At 46.0% G+C, this 21,563-nt stretch overlaps 1 protein-coding gene across 5 annotated transcripts in view; it reads right to left on the bottom strand.

Moving 5' to 3' along the window:
- Positions 1-1,943: 1,943 nt before the first annotated feature.
- The window catches only part of LOC147124055 (NACHT and WD repeat domain-containing protein 2), a 143,224-nt gene continuing 123,604 nt past the window's right edge, over positions 1,944-21,563 (bottom strand). For 2 of the 5 annotated variants that reach the window (XM_085979786.1, XM_085979779.1), the window contains exons 27-31: positions 18,438-18,592; positions 10,904-11,110; positions 8,761-8,855; positions 3,545-3,669; positions 1,944-2,526 (exon numbers count right to left, since the gene is read on the bottom strand). In XM_085979786.1, the coding sequence (XP_085835912.1) occupies positions 2,285-2,526; positions 3,545-3,669; positions 8,761-8,855; positions 10,904-11,110; positions 18,438-18,592 (824 nt within the window). In that variant the 3' untranslated portion in view covers positions 1,944-2,284. Of the gene's footprint in view, positions 2,527-3,544; positions 3,670-8,760; positions 8,856-10,903; positions 11,111-16,896; positions 17,197-18,437; positions 18,593-21,563 lie in introns of those variants that run through there. The other 3 variants (XM_085979812.1, XM_085979804.1, XM_085979794.1) reach the window with 2 other exon arrangements.

Consider the following 21,563-nt stretch of genomic DNA (forward strand, 5'->3'; position numbering starts at 1 on the left):
TGGGATGTCCTGGACATGATGGATATTATGTAAATGCAAGTTCTTTTGAAGGACATTGCTTATTAGAACTTGCACAATATATTTTACAGGTGACTGCAAATGGTTCAGAATCTTGTTTCTGTAGCTTTAAAGTAATTCTCTTTGTATTTCAGTAGAAATCTTTCACTATGTCAATATGCACACATTGTAGAGGCTGAACATGATCGGGGATTTCTGAAACTTGTGCTTCTGCTGAGTCAGAAATCTGCCAGCAACAGCTTACATTTATATAGCGCCTTTTAACATAGAAAAATGTCCCAAGGTGCTTCACAGAAGCATAAGACGACAAATGGATGCTGAGCCAAAGAAGGTCATTTTAGGAGGGGTGACTAAATGCTTGGTTAGAGAGGTAGACTTTAAGAAGGGTCTTAAAGGAAAAGCGGCAACGAGGTTTAGGTTGAGAATTCCAGAGCATAGGGCCTAGAGGCTGAAGTTATGGCCACCAATGGTGGGACAAAGGGAGGAAGGATTCACAAGAGGCCAGAGTAGGAGGAATGCAGAGTTCTTGTGGTTGTAGGGCCAGAGGAAATTGCAGAGGTCGGGAAGGGTGAGGCCATGAAGGGGATTTAAACATCAGGATGAGAATCTCAAATGTGAGGCATTGGACTGGGAGCCAGTGTAGGTCAGCACTTGTGCTCCCATTTGGTTTCTTCCTCCACCCCACAATAAATGCAAGTGAAAGTCCCTTGTGTCCCAGAACTCATGGAAAAGCTTAACCCATTGTCATTTCCGGGACTAATAACCTATCAATTGAAACATTTGAAAGTGTAGAAAAGTTAAAGCTGAGAAACCTGACTTAATTTTCTTATGAAAACAACCAATCCTAGCAATAATTAAAATAAAAAAAAAATAAAAAAAATTGAATTGAAAATCTTAATGAAATGTATCCTCAGCAGTAGCTGTTAATATCTGTTGCTGGGTAGGTCCAGTGTACAGTTAATAGGCACTGTTGTGGAGGTGGTGTGAGACCTTTGAGCACTGCTGTGCTGTGCCAGGGCAATGTTGGCATGTTGATTCAATCTCTCAGACCACCGAGTAGCTGATCTTGGGTGGGCTGCTGTGGAGAGCTGAGCAAGGAGCCTCTCCCTACGGAGAAGGGAAATTTGAGAGCCCTTCATACTCTTGCCTGCTCTTATGCACCTGCTGGGGTGGTCAGCCAAAAGTAGCATTGGTGTAGACCGAGGCATGTGTGACTTCCCTGTCCCTACCCCAACCATCCATCTAGCTTCAGGTCTTTAATGAAGCAGGGCAGAAAATAAGCACATTTCATGTCCATATAAAAGGTATATTTGGTACTGCAGTACAGAATGGGTCCCAAGGAAGTTGCGTGTCATTTTAAGTGGTTTGCAACCTGATGTGGAGATTGTCCAGTGACCTCAGTGTTGATCACCTCTATACTTTTGGGGAGGAGGGGGGGGGGGGGGAATGAATGATGCAAAACCACTTTAAGATGGGCAAAATTGCAGGGTATGCAATGGAGTCTTCAGACTGACTGTTCCAGAAATTGAACTTTTCTGATCACTCCCAGAAAGTGTGACAATGCCCCCTTAAACAGTTGCTGTTAATTCTGACTCCAGTAATTATTTTGATTCCTTTTACAATGTACTGATTGATAATTGCTATACAAATAGAACTCTGGCATTAATTATGTTGCCTGAGCTATAAAATGTGAAGATAATAAGGAAAATGCATGTTCTATACACAATTTAAGGCATTGAAAACTCAATTAAAATAGACTAGGTGCAGCTGTATGGAGAAGTATAGATAGTGTGAATGAACCACTGGTGTGCTGCTGGCTTCTAAACAAATGTAGGGTTCTGTGCTAATCCATTCCCTAGCACTAGTGCATTAACTCTGATTTTATTTGGAATGGTGACATGTAATTCCAAACAATGTAAACAGGCTTGATCGGAACAAATATTTAATTTCATTATCTGTCAATTAAAGGTACTGAACAGCAAGAATTCAGCCTAGAAGCATGGAATTCTAGTTTTGAAAGTATGTATTATAGGGTGCACACATTTCAGTGGGGCTGTTCTTGGTTTCAGTGTAAGTGAGAGCTGATGGGCTATAGACCTTGCATAAGTTACAGTGTCTGAAAGCAGGAGGATCCTGCAAAGTTCAGTAATGTCTGTAAAATGGCAAACTTTCACAGGATCCTCTCAATTCGATGGACTCAAGCCAACCTGTACAGCCCAACCAGTGGTTAAACGACCTCCACTCGGGCTCGGTTTAGCCAGTGATTTTAATTTGAATTGTCCTCTTCCTCACTGCTACTGGATGCTTCTCCAAACATGTCCCCTCCTGTTGAACTTAATTTAAGTGTGTTCTTCGATGTCAGCTTTAAGGTGATGAGGACAGGAATGTTGCTCATGCCAAGAAGAATGAGATTGCGTTCAAATACTAGAGTCATGCTCCGAATGATGCTGTCGGGAGTAAAAACTGACAGTACTGTGCCACTATCAAGGTCCCATAGACTCACGTCACCTGAGGCAGGAGAGAGAAGGAGTTGATGAACCTCAAATATTTTAATACATTAAACAAGAATTCATGGTGCTAATATAGACAGTGCTCCCAAGGTCAAACTGCTGTGCACTGGCTCTTCGAGCAGTTCAAAGTTATGATTTTCCCCTATTAAAATATCTCAAATGGAGGGAAGAAGTCTGAAGTGACATCTTTATTGGGGGAGGTGGTGAAGTTTTTTTAAACCCCCCCCCCCCCCCCCCCCGACTTTCATTTAATAAGGGATACACGGAACTTTTCGAAGTTGGTATTTTCTTCTACCCTTTCTATTTGAAGAGGCACTCTCGCCATACGGGATGGCCCAGATGCAGCAGGCCTCTGCCAGTACTGTTCTTTAGCTGCTTTGAGGTGGACAAGAGCTACCTGCTGACAGCTGGCCCCTACTTCGTTCCTAGTGAAGGCAGCACAGTTGAAGTTATCTCCATATGGAGAACTATAGCTACAGATCTTCATTTTACCACTCCATAGTACAGCATACTGGAGCTCTGTCACATTCTGTTTCCCTATTTAGTAAGTAGATTAGGGATTTACTTTAACCCAGTGCAGATAATTAGCAGCTTTTACGAGTTTGATATATTAGTATTGTGGTGCAGGGTGTTCGACCTGCATCATTGGTGACTCGGTGATAAAATGCAAGTTTGCGCATGCAGCCCACCACTCTGGTGTTGCTGGCTGCATTCGCGTGGAGTCAGTAAGCAGTCCCATTGTGTACTTCCCAACAGACAGTCAAGAAAATGTTCTTCATGGAGACCAGTTCTCCATGCTCTTCAGCAGCCAAGAACCAGCTCCCTTCTATACCAAGATATTGACTGAGACCTGGCCAGGGCACTCCTCTGTAGTTCGAAGCTACAGATTAGTGTGGCGCAGCTAGACATGAATAATAAGGAAATAGCTTTTGACTGGTGGGGAGGGGAAGAATTTGATCCCCCAAACAGTTAAATCCAGACACAATGCTATATTTAAAGGCACAAGCTGAACGTACCTGCCAGAACGATGGCTTTTGACCCACCATCTGTCAAATAGACTGCACTGTTTGTTCGAAAGTTAAGGTTCTCGTATCCTGGGATAGTCTTGTGGCCTTTTCTGAAGGGATCCCACACTTTCAGTCTTTTAGTAAAAGAGAGGCAGGAAGAAAAAAACACTGTCACTACCTGTTGACTGTATGCAGTAAAAACTATTGGGCCCATATTGTGATCCCGGGTATGGAGTGCTCCGATTACTATTCTGGAAGGGCTGATCACGCCTGTGCCTGAATGAGCCGACCACATGGCAAAATACAAAGTCAGCTTGTTAACATTAAGCTGGTGATACCCTTGGAAGAAAGCATCTCGTGGCTGGACGCGGCACTGTCGGGTGGCAGCAGCTCGAAGCGGTGCTGGCCGCCTGTTCGTTGCCATCGTGTGATTTATTTATTTTTGTTGCATTGCAACCACCGGGAACATGAGGCCTGTTGCAGGAGTTGGCTGATAAAGGCCAGAAAAAGAACGGGGGAAAACAGGTAATGGTGGACCGACATCAATGAAGGGGGCCACCCACATGTTTTATACCCCATCAGTCTTCCCTGAACCACCCATTGTTAATAGCAGGTGCCCCAGTCGGTTAATGGGGAGGCCCCAGTTTGAATCATTTTGGGGGCCTTGTGTAGCGCACTATTTGCATTGTGGGCACAGAGTGCATCGGGTGTATACGCCTGAAGTGTTCGTGCTCAATACAGGGAGACAGTACTACTGCAGTACAACAGGTGTCAGCCATCACCTTAACAGCTATTGTAAGTCACTGTTCCTACCACGCGTAAATACATAGAAGCCTGGAAATGGGTTGCATGATTTGTGCCTCACACAGCATCTGTACCATCAGTCTGTGCATGCTTCCCCAAAGTATAACCGAAACAAACCGCAACTATGTTTTTGATTCTTTCCACTAATTTTCTCATCTCTTCGCCTCGAGGCTATGATTCTTCCTGGAGTACAGTTCCACAATGACAGCTTACACCTATAAACTGCCTTTTAACATCATAAAACGTTCCAAAACACTTCACAAAGGTGGAAAATAACCAGGGACTGAGAAATGGAACATTAAAGATTAGGGAGGCTATTTGACCTGACCATGGAGGACATTTGAACTGAAAATCTAGGTTGTGCAAAGCCAAGTAATACTTGTACAATGAGAATCAATTAGTTATTTGAATCAGCATTCACCATTGTGCCTTCACTTCAAAAGGACTCTGTTCTGTTGAAAAAACACTTCGTAAACAGTGTATGAAATTACATAATTTGGTAGTTGATGATGGTGGCTATGCATGCCAAATAATTGTTCTATTTAAAGTTTAAGATGGTGTTGCAAAATCAATTTGGGAAAAATGCTTATTGCAGCAAATAGAAGTACTAATTCCTTCTGCTCAGCCAAGGCTGTTCATACGGCTGGTGATCCATCATGCTATGCCAGCCCGTGACAGATCCCATGACTTTTACAACCAGCCATCAGCTGATTTCCCGAGATAATCGTGCCTGCTGATCTTTTTTTCATGGAGAATGCTGCTTGCCTGCATACTTTATTTTAAGTCCACAGCTTTGCTAGGGAACCTGCATTGTCAATGCAGGCACTTCAGGTACTCCCGAAAAATCAGCTGAGAAGTCAAAGCAGTGTCGAGGTGAGCAACTGTCCATCATACCCACACTGTCCAGTCGTGAACTGGAAATGTGATTTACCTAGTATTATCCACAACCTTCCATGAATTTTACCAAAATGTTCTCTGACAGATCACTTGCCTTAATCAATAACATGGTTCTAAGTCTACTGCTATAGGTAATAAAACAGTAGAGTATGCTGAAATGACCGAATAGCCTCCCCCTGTTACTGCAAGTTAATTATTCTATCCTGTTGCCTTATAAAGGCAGTTTGACTGATTATCTCTGAACTTGAAGATTTTGCTGGTGCCAAGTAGAATAATTATGGGAAAGATTCATTAACGGTGATGAGAGAGCAAGCAAATCTGAGGGAAGTGCTTGGTACTCTACTTGGCATCAGACAACGGGAGAAGGTAAAAAGTGGCAAGGATTTAGAATCCCCATCATCTGAGAAAAATACTTTTTAAATATATACATAATAGTATATAAAATGTTAGCCATTTACAATCTTGCTATTCATGTTGTAAAAAGGCACATTTTCTTTGAGCTGAAATTCCTTGAGATTTTGTAGCAAAACCTCAAACATGGGCTAGGATTCTCCTATCGACAGCTGTGTTCTGATGGAGTATGGCTTAAGCTCGCCACTCGGACATCACCGGTTCCCCAATCCTGGCTCGGGGTTCAGCAGACATGTATTGGTGAGCTCCTGGTGGGATTCCTGCTGCCAAGAGGGAGCCTGCCACTGGCCATCTGCAAAGTCCTGGTGGTGCTGCAGAGGGAATGAGGCGGCCGGCCAGGTAAAGGGTCAGAAGCCGATTGGAATTTATGCCCCAATGAAGGCCTCGAGGACGCAAGGCCTTCAGCAGGTAAGGTGCTGGGGGTGAATGGCGGGAGAGGAGGCTATTACAATACCATTTCCCTCCATGGGGTACTTCGGGACTGTTACTGACACTTCCCAGGGCCTATCTCCAGCCTCCCCATGCTAACGGTTACACATGCAGATGGGAGGGACAGCCACAAGCAATCTGGGCCTTGCCCCAGCCACCATTTACATGAGGGGAAGGAACAGCCAGTAGCGGTCAGCTGGGGAAGGGGTGGACGATACAGGAAACTTTCTGGTATCCGACACTGACAGGACCGAGCTGGTGCCGTCCCATCAAAACTGCCGTAGAAACCAGCGCTAATGTTAAAACATACGGAGCTTCTGAGCTCCGTGTGAAGCAACAAACCCTGTTGCTTAGCAACAGCTTCAAAACAGTCGGCGTAGCTTGCAAGCGTCTCTGTAGCTAAGCAACAGCTTCAGCTAGACCTTGCAGAGCCACGACTGCAGGAAAAAAAGCAACGAAAAGAAAAAAAAATCTGAACCGACTCCTGAATTTTGCCGGTGGATAGAGCTTTCCGGACATTTAACCTCCGGATAAACGAAAGTTTCCTGTAGTTATAGAAGGAAATATCAAACAGTGGGCCATTAAGAGAAATGCACAGTTAAGTATAATACAGTAGAAACACTTGAGCTATCTTGGGTTAATCACATATAATACGGATAGCTATTGGAAGGTTTTATAAAGCAGGGCGTGAGTTTATTTGTGGGAGAAAATATTTTTGAAAAACTCCCAGACAATAAATAGACACTGTGGGATAATGACCATCTAACAAACTGGTTTTCTTAAAAACATTTGCAATTTGAATCCATCACCAATAGAAGGCAGCAAAGGACAGCCTAATCCAACAGATACGATCTATTGAATATCATTTAATTGCAGCAACAAAAACAACTAGTATTTATATAGTGCCTTTAATGTAGTAAAACATCCCGAGGGAGGGAGGGAGGGAAGCGGCAGCTGAATGTATGGCCTCAATTGTAGTGACAAAGAAGTCCATGAGCTCCTCGCACTTGGAGGCGGCATAGGAGAGGGGTTTAAGAGGGTTTGTAGTGAAGAGAATCCGGGAGTTATCTTTGCACGTCAGGATGACCCTGGAATAGTGAGCAGTTTTGGCAGAGGAGAACAGGACCCGATAGTGCTTTATGTGGTCCAACCAGATCTGGCGATGAATAGCTAACGCAGTTGTCCGCCATAAACGTTCAAGTCTGCAGCATGGAGACATTTTCTTCACCTAGCTCTTGCACTTTAATGTAAAAATAACTATTAGCAATTATCAAGCGATTAAACCTGAATATTACATTCTGTGATAACTCTCCTACATATGCTGAACACATTTGCACAAAATGTATGTTTTTTTTTAGCAAAGGTGTTAACACATCTGGGTTTATGACTACTGAAATAGAAATATCTGGGGCATAGTTCAAATGATCAAATAGTTCTAGTTTGATTTACTGTGTATCCTGCATTCATCTATTTTACACACAAGAGGGGATTCCTTTGTGGTGCTGGTTGAGCATTGGTGTCAAAGGAATAAGTAACATGCCAACCTTCTACCAGGCCATTGCCAATACCAATCTGAGAAATTGTTGATGTTTCTATATCAAACGTTGAAAGTTCTGGACATCTTAACACTTTAGCACCATTTATACATGGATAGTATTAGAAGCGTGTACACCTTCCTGCTCTGTAGGATATGATGCAGTTCGCTTACACACAGCACCATCAGAGAATCAAGACAAATTTGGACTGTTTTTCAGCTGCACAGACACCATACAGAAGAGAAAATGTCAATCAAATGCCCAAACTGTTCATTAATAAGACCTCAATTGTATGACTTGTAGACAGGTCAGATATTTTATGTGAATTTATTATCTTGCACTATGTTAAACAGTCAAATACTATCTACAAGAACTTGAATCAGATTTTTGTAATGTCTGCTTTGGAAGGACATGGGGAATAGAGTAGATAGTTTAAATCAAAGAAGTAGCACAGGCACAATAGTCCAAATCACTGGCTCAGTGAAGTTAAATTCCTCTATGATGTCCTAACTAATTGCTTTAATCCCAAACCACTTGTAAATGTGGTGTTTGCAGTTTAAGTCTGAAGAGCCCTTTTACTAAAATCTCTTCCTTGTCTGCTTGTGGTGGTGCACTGGCTGCGTGCTGGAGGCTATGAACGTGAGCTTCTCATTCATGGTCTGCTTGTTACGATCAATTGCTCGAGTCGCTCTCAATCAGTGAAACATTAGAGGAGAGATTGGATAGGCTGGGGTTGTTTTCTTTGGAACAGAGGAGGCGAAGAGGAAATAATTTTTTCCACAATTATATGAGGGGCCTAGATAGTGTGGATGGGAAGAGAGGTCAATAACCAGGAGGCATAGATTTAAAGGAATTGGTAGAAGGATTAGAGGGGAGCTGAGGAGAACTTTTTTCACTCAAAGGGTGGTGGGGGCCTGGACCTCCCCGCCTGATAGGGTGGTAGAGGCAGAAACGGTCATTGCATTTAAAAAGTACTTAGATATGCACTTGATGTGCCGTAACCTACAAGGCTACAGATCAAGAGCTGGAAAGTGGGATTAGGACGGTTAGCTCTTTTTCAGCCGGCACAGACACAATGGGCCGAATGGCCTCCTTCTGTGCTGTAAATTTCTATGATTCTATCAAAGTGGAACTTGCACCATGCATTACCTGTTTGCCTCCACAACGCCAAAAGCAATTCGATCAGCGGTGTTCGTGATTGCAATGCAACAGACGTTTGGCTCATTTTTTAAACGCTTCCTGACCTGAACATAAAACATAATTTTAAAATAAAGTTTTATTTTCCAAACATGTATGAATGTTTGCAAAATTATCTATCCATCTGTGACTTACACTTATATAGTGCCTTTTCACATCTTGATACATTCAAAGCACTGCCGATACAACAAATCACTTTGAAGTGCAATGAATATTGTTACTTTTTTAAAAATTCATTCCCGGGATGTGGGCGTCACTGGCAAGGCCAGCATTTATTGCCCATCCCTAATTGCCCTCGAGAAGGTGGTGGCGAGCTGCTGCCTTGAACCGCTGCAGTCCGTGTGGTGAAGGCACTCCCACAGTGCTGTTAGGGAGGGAGTTCCAGGATTGTGACCTAGATGTCACGGGTTTGGGAGGTGCTGTCATATGGCACCTATTTTGCACAAAGCAAGGTAACTTACCATTGATAGAGGAATGTCATCCTGGATGACATTGAAATAATGCCTTGGTTTAACGTCTCCCCCAAAGGACTAGTGACTTTTACAAATGATCATAATTGACCATCTTTATTTAACTCAAAATCAATCAAAGAACGAACGAACATGACTTTTCTAGTGACTTTGATAACCTCAGGATACCCCAAAGTGTTCCGAGGCTAATGAAGTACTTTTGAACTGTAATCACTGTTGTAATGTAGGGAACTGTGGCAGCCAATTTGTACACAACGTCCCACAAACAGCAATGAGATACATGACTAGTTAATTTGTTTTAGCGATGTTGGTTGAGGGACAAATATTGGCCAGGACACCTCGAGACCGCCCTGCTCTTCTTCAAATTATGCCATGGGATGTTTTACAGAACAGATGAGGCCTCGGCTTAATGTCTCATCCGAAAGACCTCCGACAGTGAAGCACTCCCTCGCTTCTGCAGTGAAGTATCAGCCTGGATCATGTGCTCAAGTCTGTGGAATGGGGTGTGAAGCCACAACCTACTGACTTGAGAGACAAGAGTAAAGGCTGCTCTTTCTTATCCTTTGGAACTCACTCCCTAGATCATTCACTCTTCCTTCCTGCTTTCAAAAACTTTCTCCATCCCTTCCCCCTCCATTTCTCTCCAGTTCAGAGGAGGATATGGCTTCTATGGCCACATAGCTGCCACCAATGACCCACTTTACGAAATCCAGCAGTGTGGTGACATTGGGGGCCTTTGCCATGTTCTGTTGCTAGATTGAGAGTTAATATAGTAACATAGGGAGAGACTACAGAATGCTGCGGTACAGAGGGAGCTGGGTGTCCTCGTACATGAAACATAAAAGTTAGCATGCAGGTACAACAAGTATTTAGGAAGGCAAATGCAATATTGGCCTTTATTGCAAGGGGGATGGAGTATAAAAGTAGGGAAGTCTTGCTACAACTGTACAGGGTGTTAATGAGACCACACCTGGATTACTGCGTACAGTTTTGGTCTCCTTATTTAAGGAAGGATATAGTTGCATTGGAGGCAGTTCAGAAAAGGTTCACTAGATTGGTTCCTGAGTTGAAGGGGTTGTCTTATAAGGAAAGGTTGAGCAGTTTGGGCCTATACTCATTGGAGTTTAGAAGAATGAGAGGTGATCTTATTGAAACTGATTCTGAGGGGGCTTGACAGGGAGGATGTTTCCCCTCGTGGGGGAATCTGGAACTGGGGGCATAGTTTCAGAATAAGGGGTCGCCCATTTAAAACTGAGATGAGGAATTTCTTCTCTGAGGGTCGTGAATCTTTGGAATTCTCTACCCCAGAGAGCTGTGGAGGTTGAGTCAGTGAATATATTTAAGGCGGAGATGGACAGATTTTTGAAAAACAGGGGAATCAAGGGTTATGGGGAGCGGGCAGGAAAGTGGAGTTGAGGCCAAGATCAGATCAGCCATGATCTTATTGAATGGCGGAGCAGGCTCGAGGGGCTGAAAAGCCTACTCCTGCTCCTATTTCTTATGTTCTTATGAATATATTGATCATGATCAGAGTAAATTGATGAGGAAGCCCATTGTCTCTAAGATGCTAACCATCTCCTTTACATTACATGCAACAGCAACTATGAAGAAATGAGTGCTTTTACCTTCCCAGTCCACAAGTCCCACAAAGTGACATAACTAACTTTCTCAGTGTCATTATAATTTGACAGCACTAGATAGCTGCCACTGTGCGTCAGTGCAGCAATGTGCAAGAACAGCATGGATGTCCTGTCTTCAAGGGTGTGAGTGTGAGACTCGGTCTCCAAGCTGAAGACGGCAAGATGATGTGCAAAGTAGGAACAGACGATTATCTGAAACAAAGATTACAGTTAAAGTCTGGCATTAACATTGCTGTAAAATGCTTTTCTCCTCTGTTCCTGCAGTGATTTACACTGGTGTACAGTTCTTCAGCTGCCAGCACCCCTGATATCTTTCGATTGGGCAATCTGAGCCTTAACAGGAGGTGATGGTAGAATATCTGTGTGGGAATGTATTGGAGCTGAGCCTAATCCTGTCTTCACCTACACAGGCATTTCCAATGCTCAGGAGCACAAACCCTGGCTAATTTCTTTCTCCTCCACAGCCCATGGGTTGCCAGGATCATCACTGACTGCCAACTTAGCTGAGATCACCTAACACCATCATGGAAGCACGGTCATTACAAGGGGAATAAATGTGGTCTTTTCACATCCTGTAAACAAATAAAAATAAAATCTCAGGGATGCATGTGGATTCCTGGTTTGTATTGCTGTATAATCATACCATATGGTAAGCAATTGGAATAGCTCCTAAAACTGCTCTCATTCTTTGTGTGTGTGTGTAATAGTGAAAATATATTTAAATGATTTTCTTTCCCATTTTCTTCAATCTGCTCCCCATAATCTTCTCCCTATAATCTCCCTGGGGCCGTGCATTTTCCATCTAACAACAAAATGGCAACTTTCTCTGTGCCAATACTCTTGAGACGACTGCAAGGATGTGCCTAAGAATACCCAAGGGTGACAAGTCCACTGAGGTTCTCATTCTTTGTAAAGGAGCATCTCAGCTCCTTTCATTATCTTCCACATCTGAAATCTCCTGATTGTCCAGCGGAGATAGGGAATTCAGCACTCGGAATCATGCTGTATGATGGTATAACAATGTTTTATGGCACCAGATTACTTATGGAACAATAATTTATGGGAATGCTTACATAGGCAATAGTTAATTCACCATCTATTCTAGAAAGCAAGATGAAAAGAATGATGACATAAACATAGAATATATGGAAGAAGTAAAGGTCATTCAATTCTTTCCACAGTATATGCACAATATCCTTTAATGTGAACTCTGCCCTATTCATTTACAGGTAAATTCACCAATCCCATGCTCTCAGCAGGTAGCCATGCTTGAAAGGAGTATGAGTAAGAGATAAGATTACAATACAGGGTAGAGTAGTGCAGTGGTTGTTATTCTTCTTAGACAGTCCCTCGGAACCGAAGATGACTTGCTTCCACATTAAAAATGAGTTCTCAGGTGACTGATGAGTCCAATGCGGGACCTAGAGTCTCTGTCACAGGTGGGGCAGACAGTGGTTGAAGGGGTGGGTGGGTAGGGTGCTTGGGTTGACATGCGCTCCTTCCGCTGTTTGTGCTTGGCTTCCGCTTGCTCCCGGCGAAGAGACTCGAGGTATTCGGCGCCTTCCCAGATGCTTCTCCTCCACTTTGTACGGTCTTGGGCTAGAGATTCGCAGGTGTTGGTGGGGATGTCGCACTTTTTCAAGGAGGCTTTGAGAGTGTCTTTGAAGCATTTCCTCTGCCCACCTGGGGCTCTCTTGCTGTGTTGGAGTTCCGAGTAGAGCGCTTGTTTTGGGAGTCTCGTATCGGGCATGCGGACGATGTGACCCGTCCATCGGAGCTGAGCGAGCGTGGTCAAAGCTTCGATGCTGGGGATGTTGGCCTGAGCGAGAACACTGATGTTGGTGCACCTATCCTGCCAATGGATTTGCAGGATCTTGCGGAGGCAGTGTTGGTGGTACCTCTCCAGTGCTTTGAGGTGCCTGCTGTACATGGTCCATGTCTCAGGCATACAGGAGGGCGGGTATAACTACTGCTCTGTAGACTATGAGCTTGGTGCGGGTTTGAGGTCCTGGTCTTCAAACACTCTCTTCCTCAGGTGACCGAAGGCTGCACTTGCACACTGAAGTCGGTGTTGGCACACTGAAGGTTATGGTACTGGACTAGCAACCCAGAGATCATGTGTTCAAATTCCACAAAGTTGTGAAATCAAATACGATGGCCCCGATTTTCTGCCCGCCGTCGGGCGGGTTTTCGGGCAGGCGCGGGCCGAAAATCGCCGAAATAGGGGGTCTGATTCCCTGCCCCATCCGACTTTTGGACCGCCGTTTCTCCGCGACCCGAATCAGTCCTGCCCGCTGCTGGCGGGACTAGCCGTCGGAACACTAATCACCAATTATTACCATGTTTAAACCTATTTTCAGGGCCGTTGCGATTTTGTGGCTTTCCCCATGTAAAACACGCCTTGTGGGAACACTGCTGATGAGACCTGATGTGAAAACAGTTGGCTTGCTTGCTTTCAGCTGCAGGTCAATGAGGACTGAAGAGGTTTAAACAGGCAGCATTTGCAGGCTGCAGGACCTTGTTGCTGAAGGCTTGGGGGAACTTTTTGAAGGCTTAGGCACAGCTGTGGAAGGTTGGAGCCTCACACACTTCTCCAGTGTGAGCTCCTGGGAAGCCCCTCTCACCACCCTAACTCAGCGCCTCAACGGAGGCATCTGCCAGAAAGCATGGGAGGCCTTTTGTACCTTCCCTTCCTGGCATTAGAGGATCTCCAACAGCAGAGGAGGCTGGAGCAACAGCAGCACCAGCAGGAGCGGCAGGCTGCGGCTCAGCCACCTGGGGCAGCACAGGCCAGAAGGGGCCAGCGCATGGAAGGCCGCCGGCGCAGGAGATACCCCTCAAACAGGGTCTACAGACATAGGGTCAGCTACCTCAACATGACTGAGCAGCAGTGCCAGAGGCGGCTCCGACTTTCGCGAGAGGTTGTGACTGACGTCTGCGCAATGCTGCAGCAAGACCTGGAGCCCAGAGCACCAGGTCCACACTACTTACCAGTGGCCATCAAAGTCACCACCGCACTCAACTTTTTTGCCTCAGGTTCCTTCCAGGGATCAGCAGCAGACATCAGCGGCATCTCCCAGGCGGCCGCACACACTTGCATCACGCAGGTAACCGATGCCCTCTTTGCCCTCGCGCACAATCACATCCATTTCACCAGGGATCGCACAAGTGTGACAGCGCGAGCGCGTGGATTAGCTCAGCTGGCAGACTTTCCAAGGGTGCAGGGCATAATTGACTGCACACATGTGGCCCTTAGGGCACCCCACCGCAATCCAGGAGTTTTTGTCAACCGCAAGGGCTTCCACTCCCTTAACGTTCAGCTGGTGTGTGACCACAAGAAGGTGATTTGCATATTTGTGCCAGGTTCCCTGGCAGCTGCCATGACTCCTTCATACTGCGCCAGTCTACTGTGCCTCCGCTATTCAGTCCGCCAAACGAACTTCAAGGATGGCTACTTGGAGACAAGGGATATCCCCTGCGCTCTTGGCTAATGACGCCGTTGAGGAGACCAGCCAGCGAAGCTGAGGAGCGCTACAACTCCAGCCACATTACCACCAGATGCATTATCGAGCAAACCATCGGATTGCTGAAGATGCGCTTCAGATGCCTCGATAGATCAGGTGGAGCCCTACAGTACTCATCAGCCAGGGTCTCCAAAGTCGTGGTGGTATGCTGTGTGCTTCACAACATGGCACAGCGTCGTGGCTTGCCGATTCCGCAGAACCAAGAGGCTCCTCACAGAGCCGCCTCGGATGAGGATGATGCTGAGGAGGAGGAGGATGATGCTGAGGAGGAGGAGGATGATGCTGAGGAGGAGGAGGAGGAGGATGCGGAGAAGGATGATGCTGAGGAGGAGGAGAGGGGAGGAGATGATGATGATCCTGCAGAGGCCCGCCAACCAGCGGCACCAGTGCGCAAGAACAATGCTGGGCGGAATGCAGGGAACGCACGCATCCTGGGCAGATTTACGTAGCCTGGTACGTCAAACACTGCAGCCTCACTGCTTCTTAACTGACCATGGCCAGTGGCCCATGCCTACACACTCCTACCTATTTGACCAGCTTGCTGACATCTGCAAGTTATCCTAAGGCCTCTATGTGACATCCCCATTCGCCAAATGACAGACGCCATAACTGCAGCAGTTGCCACCAGATTTATTATGTACAGTAAAATGATAGCATTAAAACTATTTACAAGACTTTTCACCTAAGTGACTACCCTTGTGATTAGTGGTGCTTTATTTTTCTCTTATGCGTGCTCCTACATAGTGCTACCCCTGTGGCTTCAGCAGATGTGGAGGCACCTTGCTCACTTTCCTGCTGCGCCTGTCTCGACACCTTTGGCGGGCGTCCTCTGGGGTGGCGAGCCTATGAGGGCTCGCCAGCAGTCTGCTGCTCCTGCGGCTGTGCAGGGCTTGAGACTCCTATCTCACTGGGGTGTGGACTCCGGCAGGCCTCTGACCGAGGGCTCTGAAGTGGCATGGAAGTGTGAGCGCGTGGAGAGGAGCCCCCACTTCCTTGAGGTGTGCCAACAACCTCCCTCTCATGGGTCAGCTCCCCCTCAGCGCCTGCAAGTGGCTGGAGAGCACCTTGCTGCACATCGGGGGGCCATGGGGACCCATCTCAGCACTGGAAGTCCTGCTCAGAGGGACTTCCATGAAGGTCTGGTTTCGGTGCTCAATAGATGCCCATCGCTCCTCAAGAGATGCCATTCTATTCAGAGCACTCACCATGCTTTCGACACCATGGCGACTAAGCTCCTCCATGGCCGCAGCCCTCCTCTCCTCGGCTGCAGCCCTCCTCTCCTCTGCTGCAGCCCTCCTCTCCTCTGCTGCAGCCAGCATTGCCACGGAGGTAGCCAACCTTTCCGTGGTGATGCTTTGATGCGCCAATGACTCCAATAAGGCTCTGCTCATGCTCGCCATGGACTCCTCCATTCGCTCCACACTCGCAGCTACCCTGGAGACAAAACCTCCCAGAGACTCCTGCATCTGTGCATGGAGATCCATCACCTCCTCTCTTGCGGATGGACCCAGAGGCATAGGGTCGACATGCAGCTGAGCTGAGCTGGCAGAGCCCTGCACCCTCCGACGAGGACTCTCCACTGCTGTCCCTGTCTCCACAATCTGCTGATGCTCACTTGTGAGTTGTGATACACCAGGTGACAACTCTACTCTATGTCACGAAGGTCCCACCGAGGTGTGAGTGTCTGCGCTGGTGCTGGGTGTGCTTACTTCTGCTGCTGCTACGTCCTCAGAGGCTGGAGCTTTCTCTGAGGAGTCTGGCTGCAAAGCCTCTTCCTCCTCTGCAGTGGTGACGGGGGCACCGGATGGTCCTGTGGGGGAGTAAAGGAAAGAGTTAGAGATGTGATGGCAAGGCTACTTGCACATTGGATTTGGCATATGCTCATAAGTCCAAATGATGTGGCTTCAGAATCATATCAGCAACTAATGCTATGTCAATGAGAGAGATGGGGAACTATTCTGTCACCAGCTTGCGGGCTTGCTCCTGTCTCTCCTGCCCCAGCATCCACAGGCACGTCAGCCCCAGCAATCTCGATCGCTGCTTCCTCCCAGGGGGTCAGGTGGGCGACTGAGGGTGGTCCTCCTCCAGTCCTCGCACGCTCTCGTCTATTGTGAGCTCTCTTTTCCTGCAATGAGAGAGACAAGTGGAGTTTGAGTGAGAGTGCAGGAGTGAGTGTAGAGATTGCATAGCATAGATGCTTAGAAGGAGACAAAGATGTTGTGAGGCTGCAAGACCAAGGGCCCTCCCTGTGTGTTGTCAGTTGTGTTCCAAGCATCAGAGTGAGAGGCAGTGTGAGGGCTGGATGGTGGAATAGTTATGTGCATGTGAGCATAGAGAGATACGGAATGGGTAAGGGTGCATGGATGTCACTGTGAAGTGGGATGTGGAGGAAGAGATTGCTGAAGCTGAGTGCTGTTGGGGAAAGGCAATGGGGATCAGGTTGAGGGTGATGGAAACTTCGTACTTACTTTCCTTGTGCGGTGAAGGTCATGGAAGCGCTTCCTGCTCTGCATCCAGGTTCTGCGGGTGACTCCCAGAGAGTTTACCTCTGCTGCCACCTGCATCGAGGCAGCCCTGGTCTCTATGGGAGGCCCCTTCCTCCCTGAGCGAGGGTAGAGGACCTCCTTGTGGGCCCTTACCCCATCCACCAAGGTCTGCAGTGACATCTCGTTGAACTTGACAGCAGCTCGGCCTCTGCCGCTGGCAGCAGCTGGTGCAGGCTCCTCTGCCATTGTCCAGGAGTGGTTGAGAAGCCTGCAGAGGTGGAGAAGCTTGCTGGACACTTTAAAAGCACCACGAATTATGACATCATACTGTGGGACTTTCTGACTGGAAATGGACAATTAGCAAGGCTACCCACATGCTGGAAATTAATTGGCCACTTGAGGGAAAATTGCGTGCAGCTGGCTGACCCATTTTTTTGTGGGTCAGAACCCCACATTTGGGGAATCCGACCATTTCCCACACAATCCACAAAATCGGGCCCGATAAATCTGGTCATTTGTGGGTTAGCACTGGAATAAATGACCATAATTTGCTGGATTGCAATAAAATATTTGTGGTATGGCATACATGTGACTTCAGTGTGGTCAACTCTTAACGTCCTCTGAAAAAAGACTTGAAAGACTTGCATTTATTGAACGCCTTTCACGACATCAGGACATCTCAAAGCGTCCTACAGCCAATTAAGTACTTTGGAAATGTAGTCACGGTTGTAATGTTGGAAACGCGGCTGCCAACTTGCGCACAGCAAGCTCCCACAAACAGCAATGTGATAATAACCAGTTGATCCATTTTTTTTAGTAATGTTGGTTGAGGGATAAATATTGGCCAGGACTCCTGGCAGAACTCCCCTGCTCTTCTCTGAGACAAGGCCGTGCGATCTTTTACATCCTTCCGAGAGGGCAGATGGGGCCTCGGTTTAACGTCTGCTCGATTGCAAAATTCAAGTCAACTAGGGATGAGTGATCAATGTGGTCTTGTCGGCATTGTTCACATCACCGAAAATAAAGCTTCAAAATATTTGTCTATCACACTATTCACCCCTGGCTGACATGCTGGCCCTGAGATTCCACAGGTTGTGATCCCAGCACGTTTGCTGACTGGGACCCACTTTATCCAGGTCCTGCGCTGTTTTCTAGCGCCTCCACTGCACTCTCTAGAGCTTCCTGCTGCACTCCGAATAAAGTGCTAAAGCTAGATTGGGTGAAAACTATGGGGTCAAATTTGCCGCTGTAACTTTGGTGGAAGATCGGTGGAAACATTGGAGAAACAGGGTAAACAGCCATTTACGCCATTTATCCTGGGTTTTCACTGATTTGAGCTGAACTTATGATGGGAAATTGGGAGAAACCCTGTAGAAATTTTACTCATCTGTCTCCAAATGGAAGCTACAAATTTTAAATGCTTGGAATAATAATGTTTTAACAGGGTAACAGAGTTTGACTTGGTGTAAAGAATTACATTTAAATGTATTTTTGCATTGAGTTTCTCACCTTCTCATCCCCACTGAGCAGGTACTGATCAATGGTGTTAGACTTCTCGTTCGAGAACTGCTGTAATATTACAATTTCTTGCTTCACTTCCTTTTCCAGCCTCCTCTTTCGTGCTGTCTTTGTCTCATTACGCTTTCCCCAGGGGGTGAGAAATGCTGAAATTACACAGGTACATTGTACCATTGATCATTATTAGGAAAGCAAGCCCATGCCGATTGGCCTCTGCATATCAGTCGGGCACTGATCCAACAAACGAACCAGCTTTTAGTCCCAGTGCCTGACACGTGGATGCACCAGCCCCATGTTCATTAGGTTATGTTGATTCCTGTTTTGTTTCCCCCTCACTTTCTCTCCTCTCCCCTCGAAGATGTTGACTCCCTTACTGGGCAAATCTTCCATGGATGGTGATCTCCACTAGGACCTCACCCAATTGCCTATTTTCTTCAATTTTGCATTTTGACAGTGCGTGTCAGAAAGCTACCTTACTGTAAAAGACATCAAAGCCAAGCCCAATCCTGTCCTCACCCAGTGCCCACAAATGCGCACTGCCATTTTATAGCAATCAGGAGGTGGAACTGGCCATTTTGTCTTTCTCCAAAGCGGGGTTGCTGCAGCCATTTGAGATTGGCCAATTCACTACAAGCTGCGGATTGAACCTAGGACCTTCCTGGTCCTCGCAGCTCAGAAACAGTGGAGTCTAATTTAGCATCAGCGTTTTCAGGGTGGCGGGTTGTGGAGTGGGAGGGAAAGCCCCCCCCCGGGGAGTTCAACTTGAGGGGAGTTCATTGTGAGGCCCACCCCCACAGGGAGCTCAGCGTTAGGCCTAAGCTATTTTAACTCCTGGGCCTCATTTAAATATTCCAGCACAGTCTCCTGTCCGAAACCGGTGGGAGTGATGTCAGGGCCGACAGGAGAGGGAGAGCGTCAACCAGGTCTTGAGCCTGAAGATGCTGGGCATGCAAGGGAACAGTCCCCAGCATGAAGTTAGTGCTGGGGAGGGGGTTTGGGTTAAGATCCTGGTGCTGGGAGGAAGAGGAAATGCTGGGGTTGGGGAGCCCCAAAAAAACCCTTGTGGGGCTCAAGGGAGCACTCCTACATCTCATCGCATACACGGATTCTACATAAAAGAAAATCAAATGTGGTATAAAACGGGCTGCCAATTTGCGACAAGCCCTTTTTTGCCCTAGTGGTAAAGACCAATTTCACCCGCCCTGGTATCTATCGGCTCACTAGATGCTTTCAGTAATTCTTGGGAACCGCACAATGATTTTATTTTACTCCCACTTTACCATTTTCATTTTATGTTATTTTAGGTCGTTTATTTTCTTCAACTTCCTGAAATTCTAGTTGTGTTGCTCCTTTAAGGAAAGGCATTTCTTCGGCAGCACCTCCCAAACCCGTGACCTCTACCGTCTAGAAGGACAAGGGCAGCAGGCGCATGGGAACACCACCACCTCCAAGTTCCCCTCCAAGGTCACACACCATCCTGACTTAGAAGTATATCGCCGATCCTTCACCGTCGCTGGGTCATAATCCCGGAACTCCCTCCCTAACAGCACTGTGGGAGTACCTTCACCACACGGACTGCAGCGGTTCAAGAAGGTGGCTCACCACCACCTTCTCAAGGGCAATTAGGGATGGGCAATAAATGCTGGCCTTGCCAGTGACGCCCACATCCCAGGAACAAATAAAAAATGTGTTGAATTCCCATAGGGATGGGCTTTTCCAGATGCCTAACTTAAAATAGAACCCTTTCATATTCTACATATGTTTACCATTACTGTCTCCTTACATGCTTTACTCAACCTGCATTATCCACATTAAAATCCATGTACCTTATCTGCCCATCTGCATAATTTGTCCAAGGCACTCTGAAGATAGACAATCTCCCTTCTTCTCATTACAGAGATTTATCTAATTAGCAAATGTAATACTATTGCTACAGACAGCCCTGCCATACAATTCACAAACATTGTAAAGAGCAGGGATCACAGAACAGAATCTTGTGGAACACCACTGGATACTTCTTTTCTCATATAGAGAATTCTCAATTTCTCAGCATGCTCTTCCTGTTGCCCAGCTAGTCCTCAATTCATCTAGACAACGTGTTAACTATTCCATGAGCTTTACTAGCCTCAATTGAAGGACTTTGTCAAACAGCTTCTGAAAACCCAAGTAAACTGCAGCTACTGGATTACTTTCCCCCAGTATTTATCCAGTCAGTTTGTAAGGCGTGCTCTATTCCTTCTAAAACCATGCGAACTGCTCCTTATGATGTCTGCACTCTTTAAATGTTCACATATAGCATGCAGTAGAGTGCCCTCAAACAGATTTCCCCACTTTGAATGTTAAGGTCTGTAATGATCAGGTTTGTGCTTTACTCCTTTTTTGAATATTGAAATTACATTTACCATTCTCCAGTCCTTGGATATTCCAGTATTTATAGAGCTCTAAAAATAATCCAAAGCGTACTAATTTCCTCCTTTAATTTCTTAAGGATTCTAAGATATATCCCACCAAGCCAAGAGATTTTGTAGATACTTAATCCTTCAAGTTTCTACAGATACTGCCATGATTCCAGTAGCACAGAAAACATTATGTTTCATGAAGTATTTGGTTACTTCTGTCTATAATCTTCAATCTCATCCCTAACCAAATATACATCCGGTTCCTTTCTGAAAGAATTGATCAGCATCCTATTGACTGCTTTTCCTGGGACTTCATTCCAAATATGCATTGATGTGGACAAATAATCTTCTAACTTTTAATGTCATTTAAGACATCTTCATTTTACACCCTTGCCCTCTGGTTCTCTGCTTATGATCCAAATGGAACAGCCTACTTACATCTAGATTATCTATGCTTTGCAGTATTTTAATCATGTACTCTTTCAATATTCTTTTCTCTGAATGAAACCAAGTTAAATCCCTGTCAAACATCATTCAGTATTACGAGAGCACTACATCAACATTAGATTTTCACCCTACTTCCAAACGTCACCTCAATATTACAATGCGTAAGTTCCAGAATTCTTCACTATTTTACTTTGCAGCAAGACCTGAGGTGTCTCAAAGATTTTCTTTCTAAATAATCAACCTGTGATATTTCTGTCCCTGCATAAAACAT

The sequence above is a fragment of the Somniosus microcephalus genome, chromosome 1 (assembly GCF_052327205.1).
Source record: "Somniosus microcephalus isolate GS21.2 chromosome 1, FLI_Smic_1.0, whole genome shotgun sequence".
NCBI lineage: Eukaryota > Metazoa > Chordata > Chondrichthyes > Squaliformes > Somniosidae > Somniosus > Somniosus microcephalus.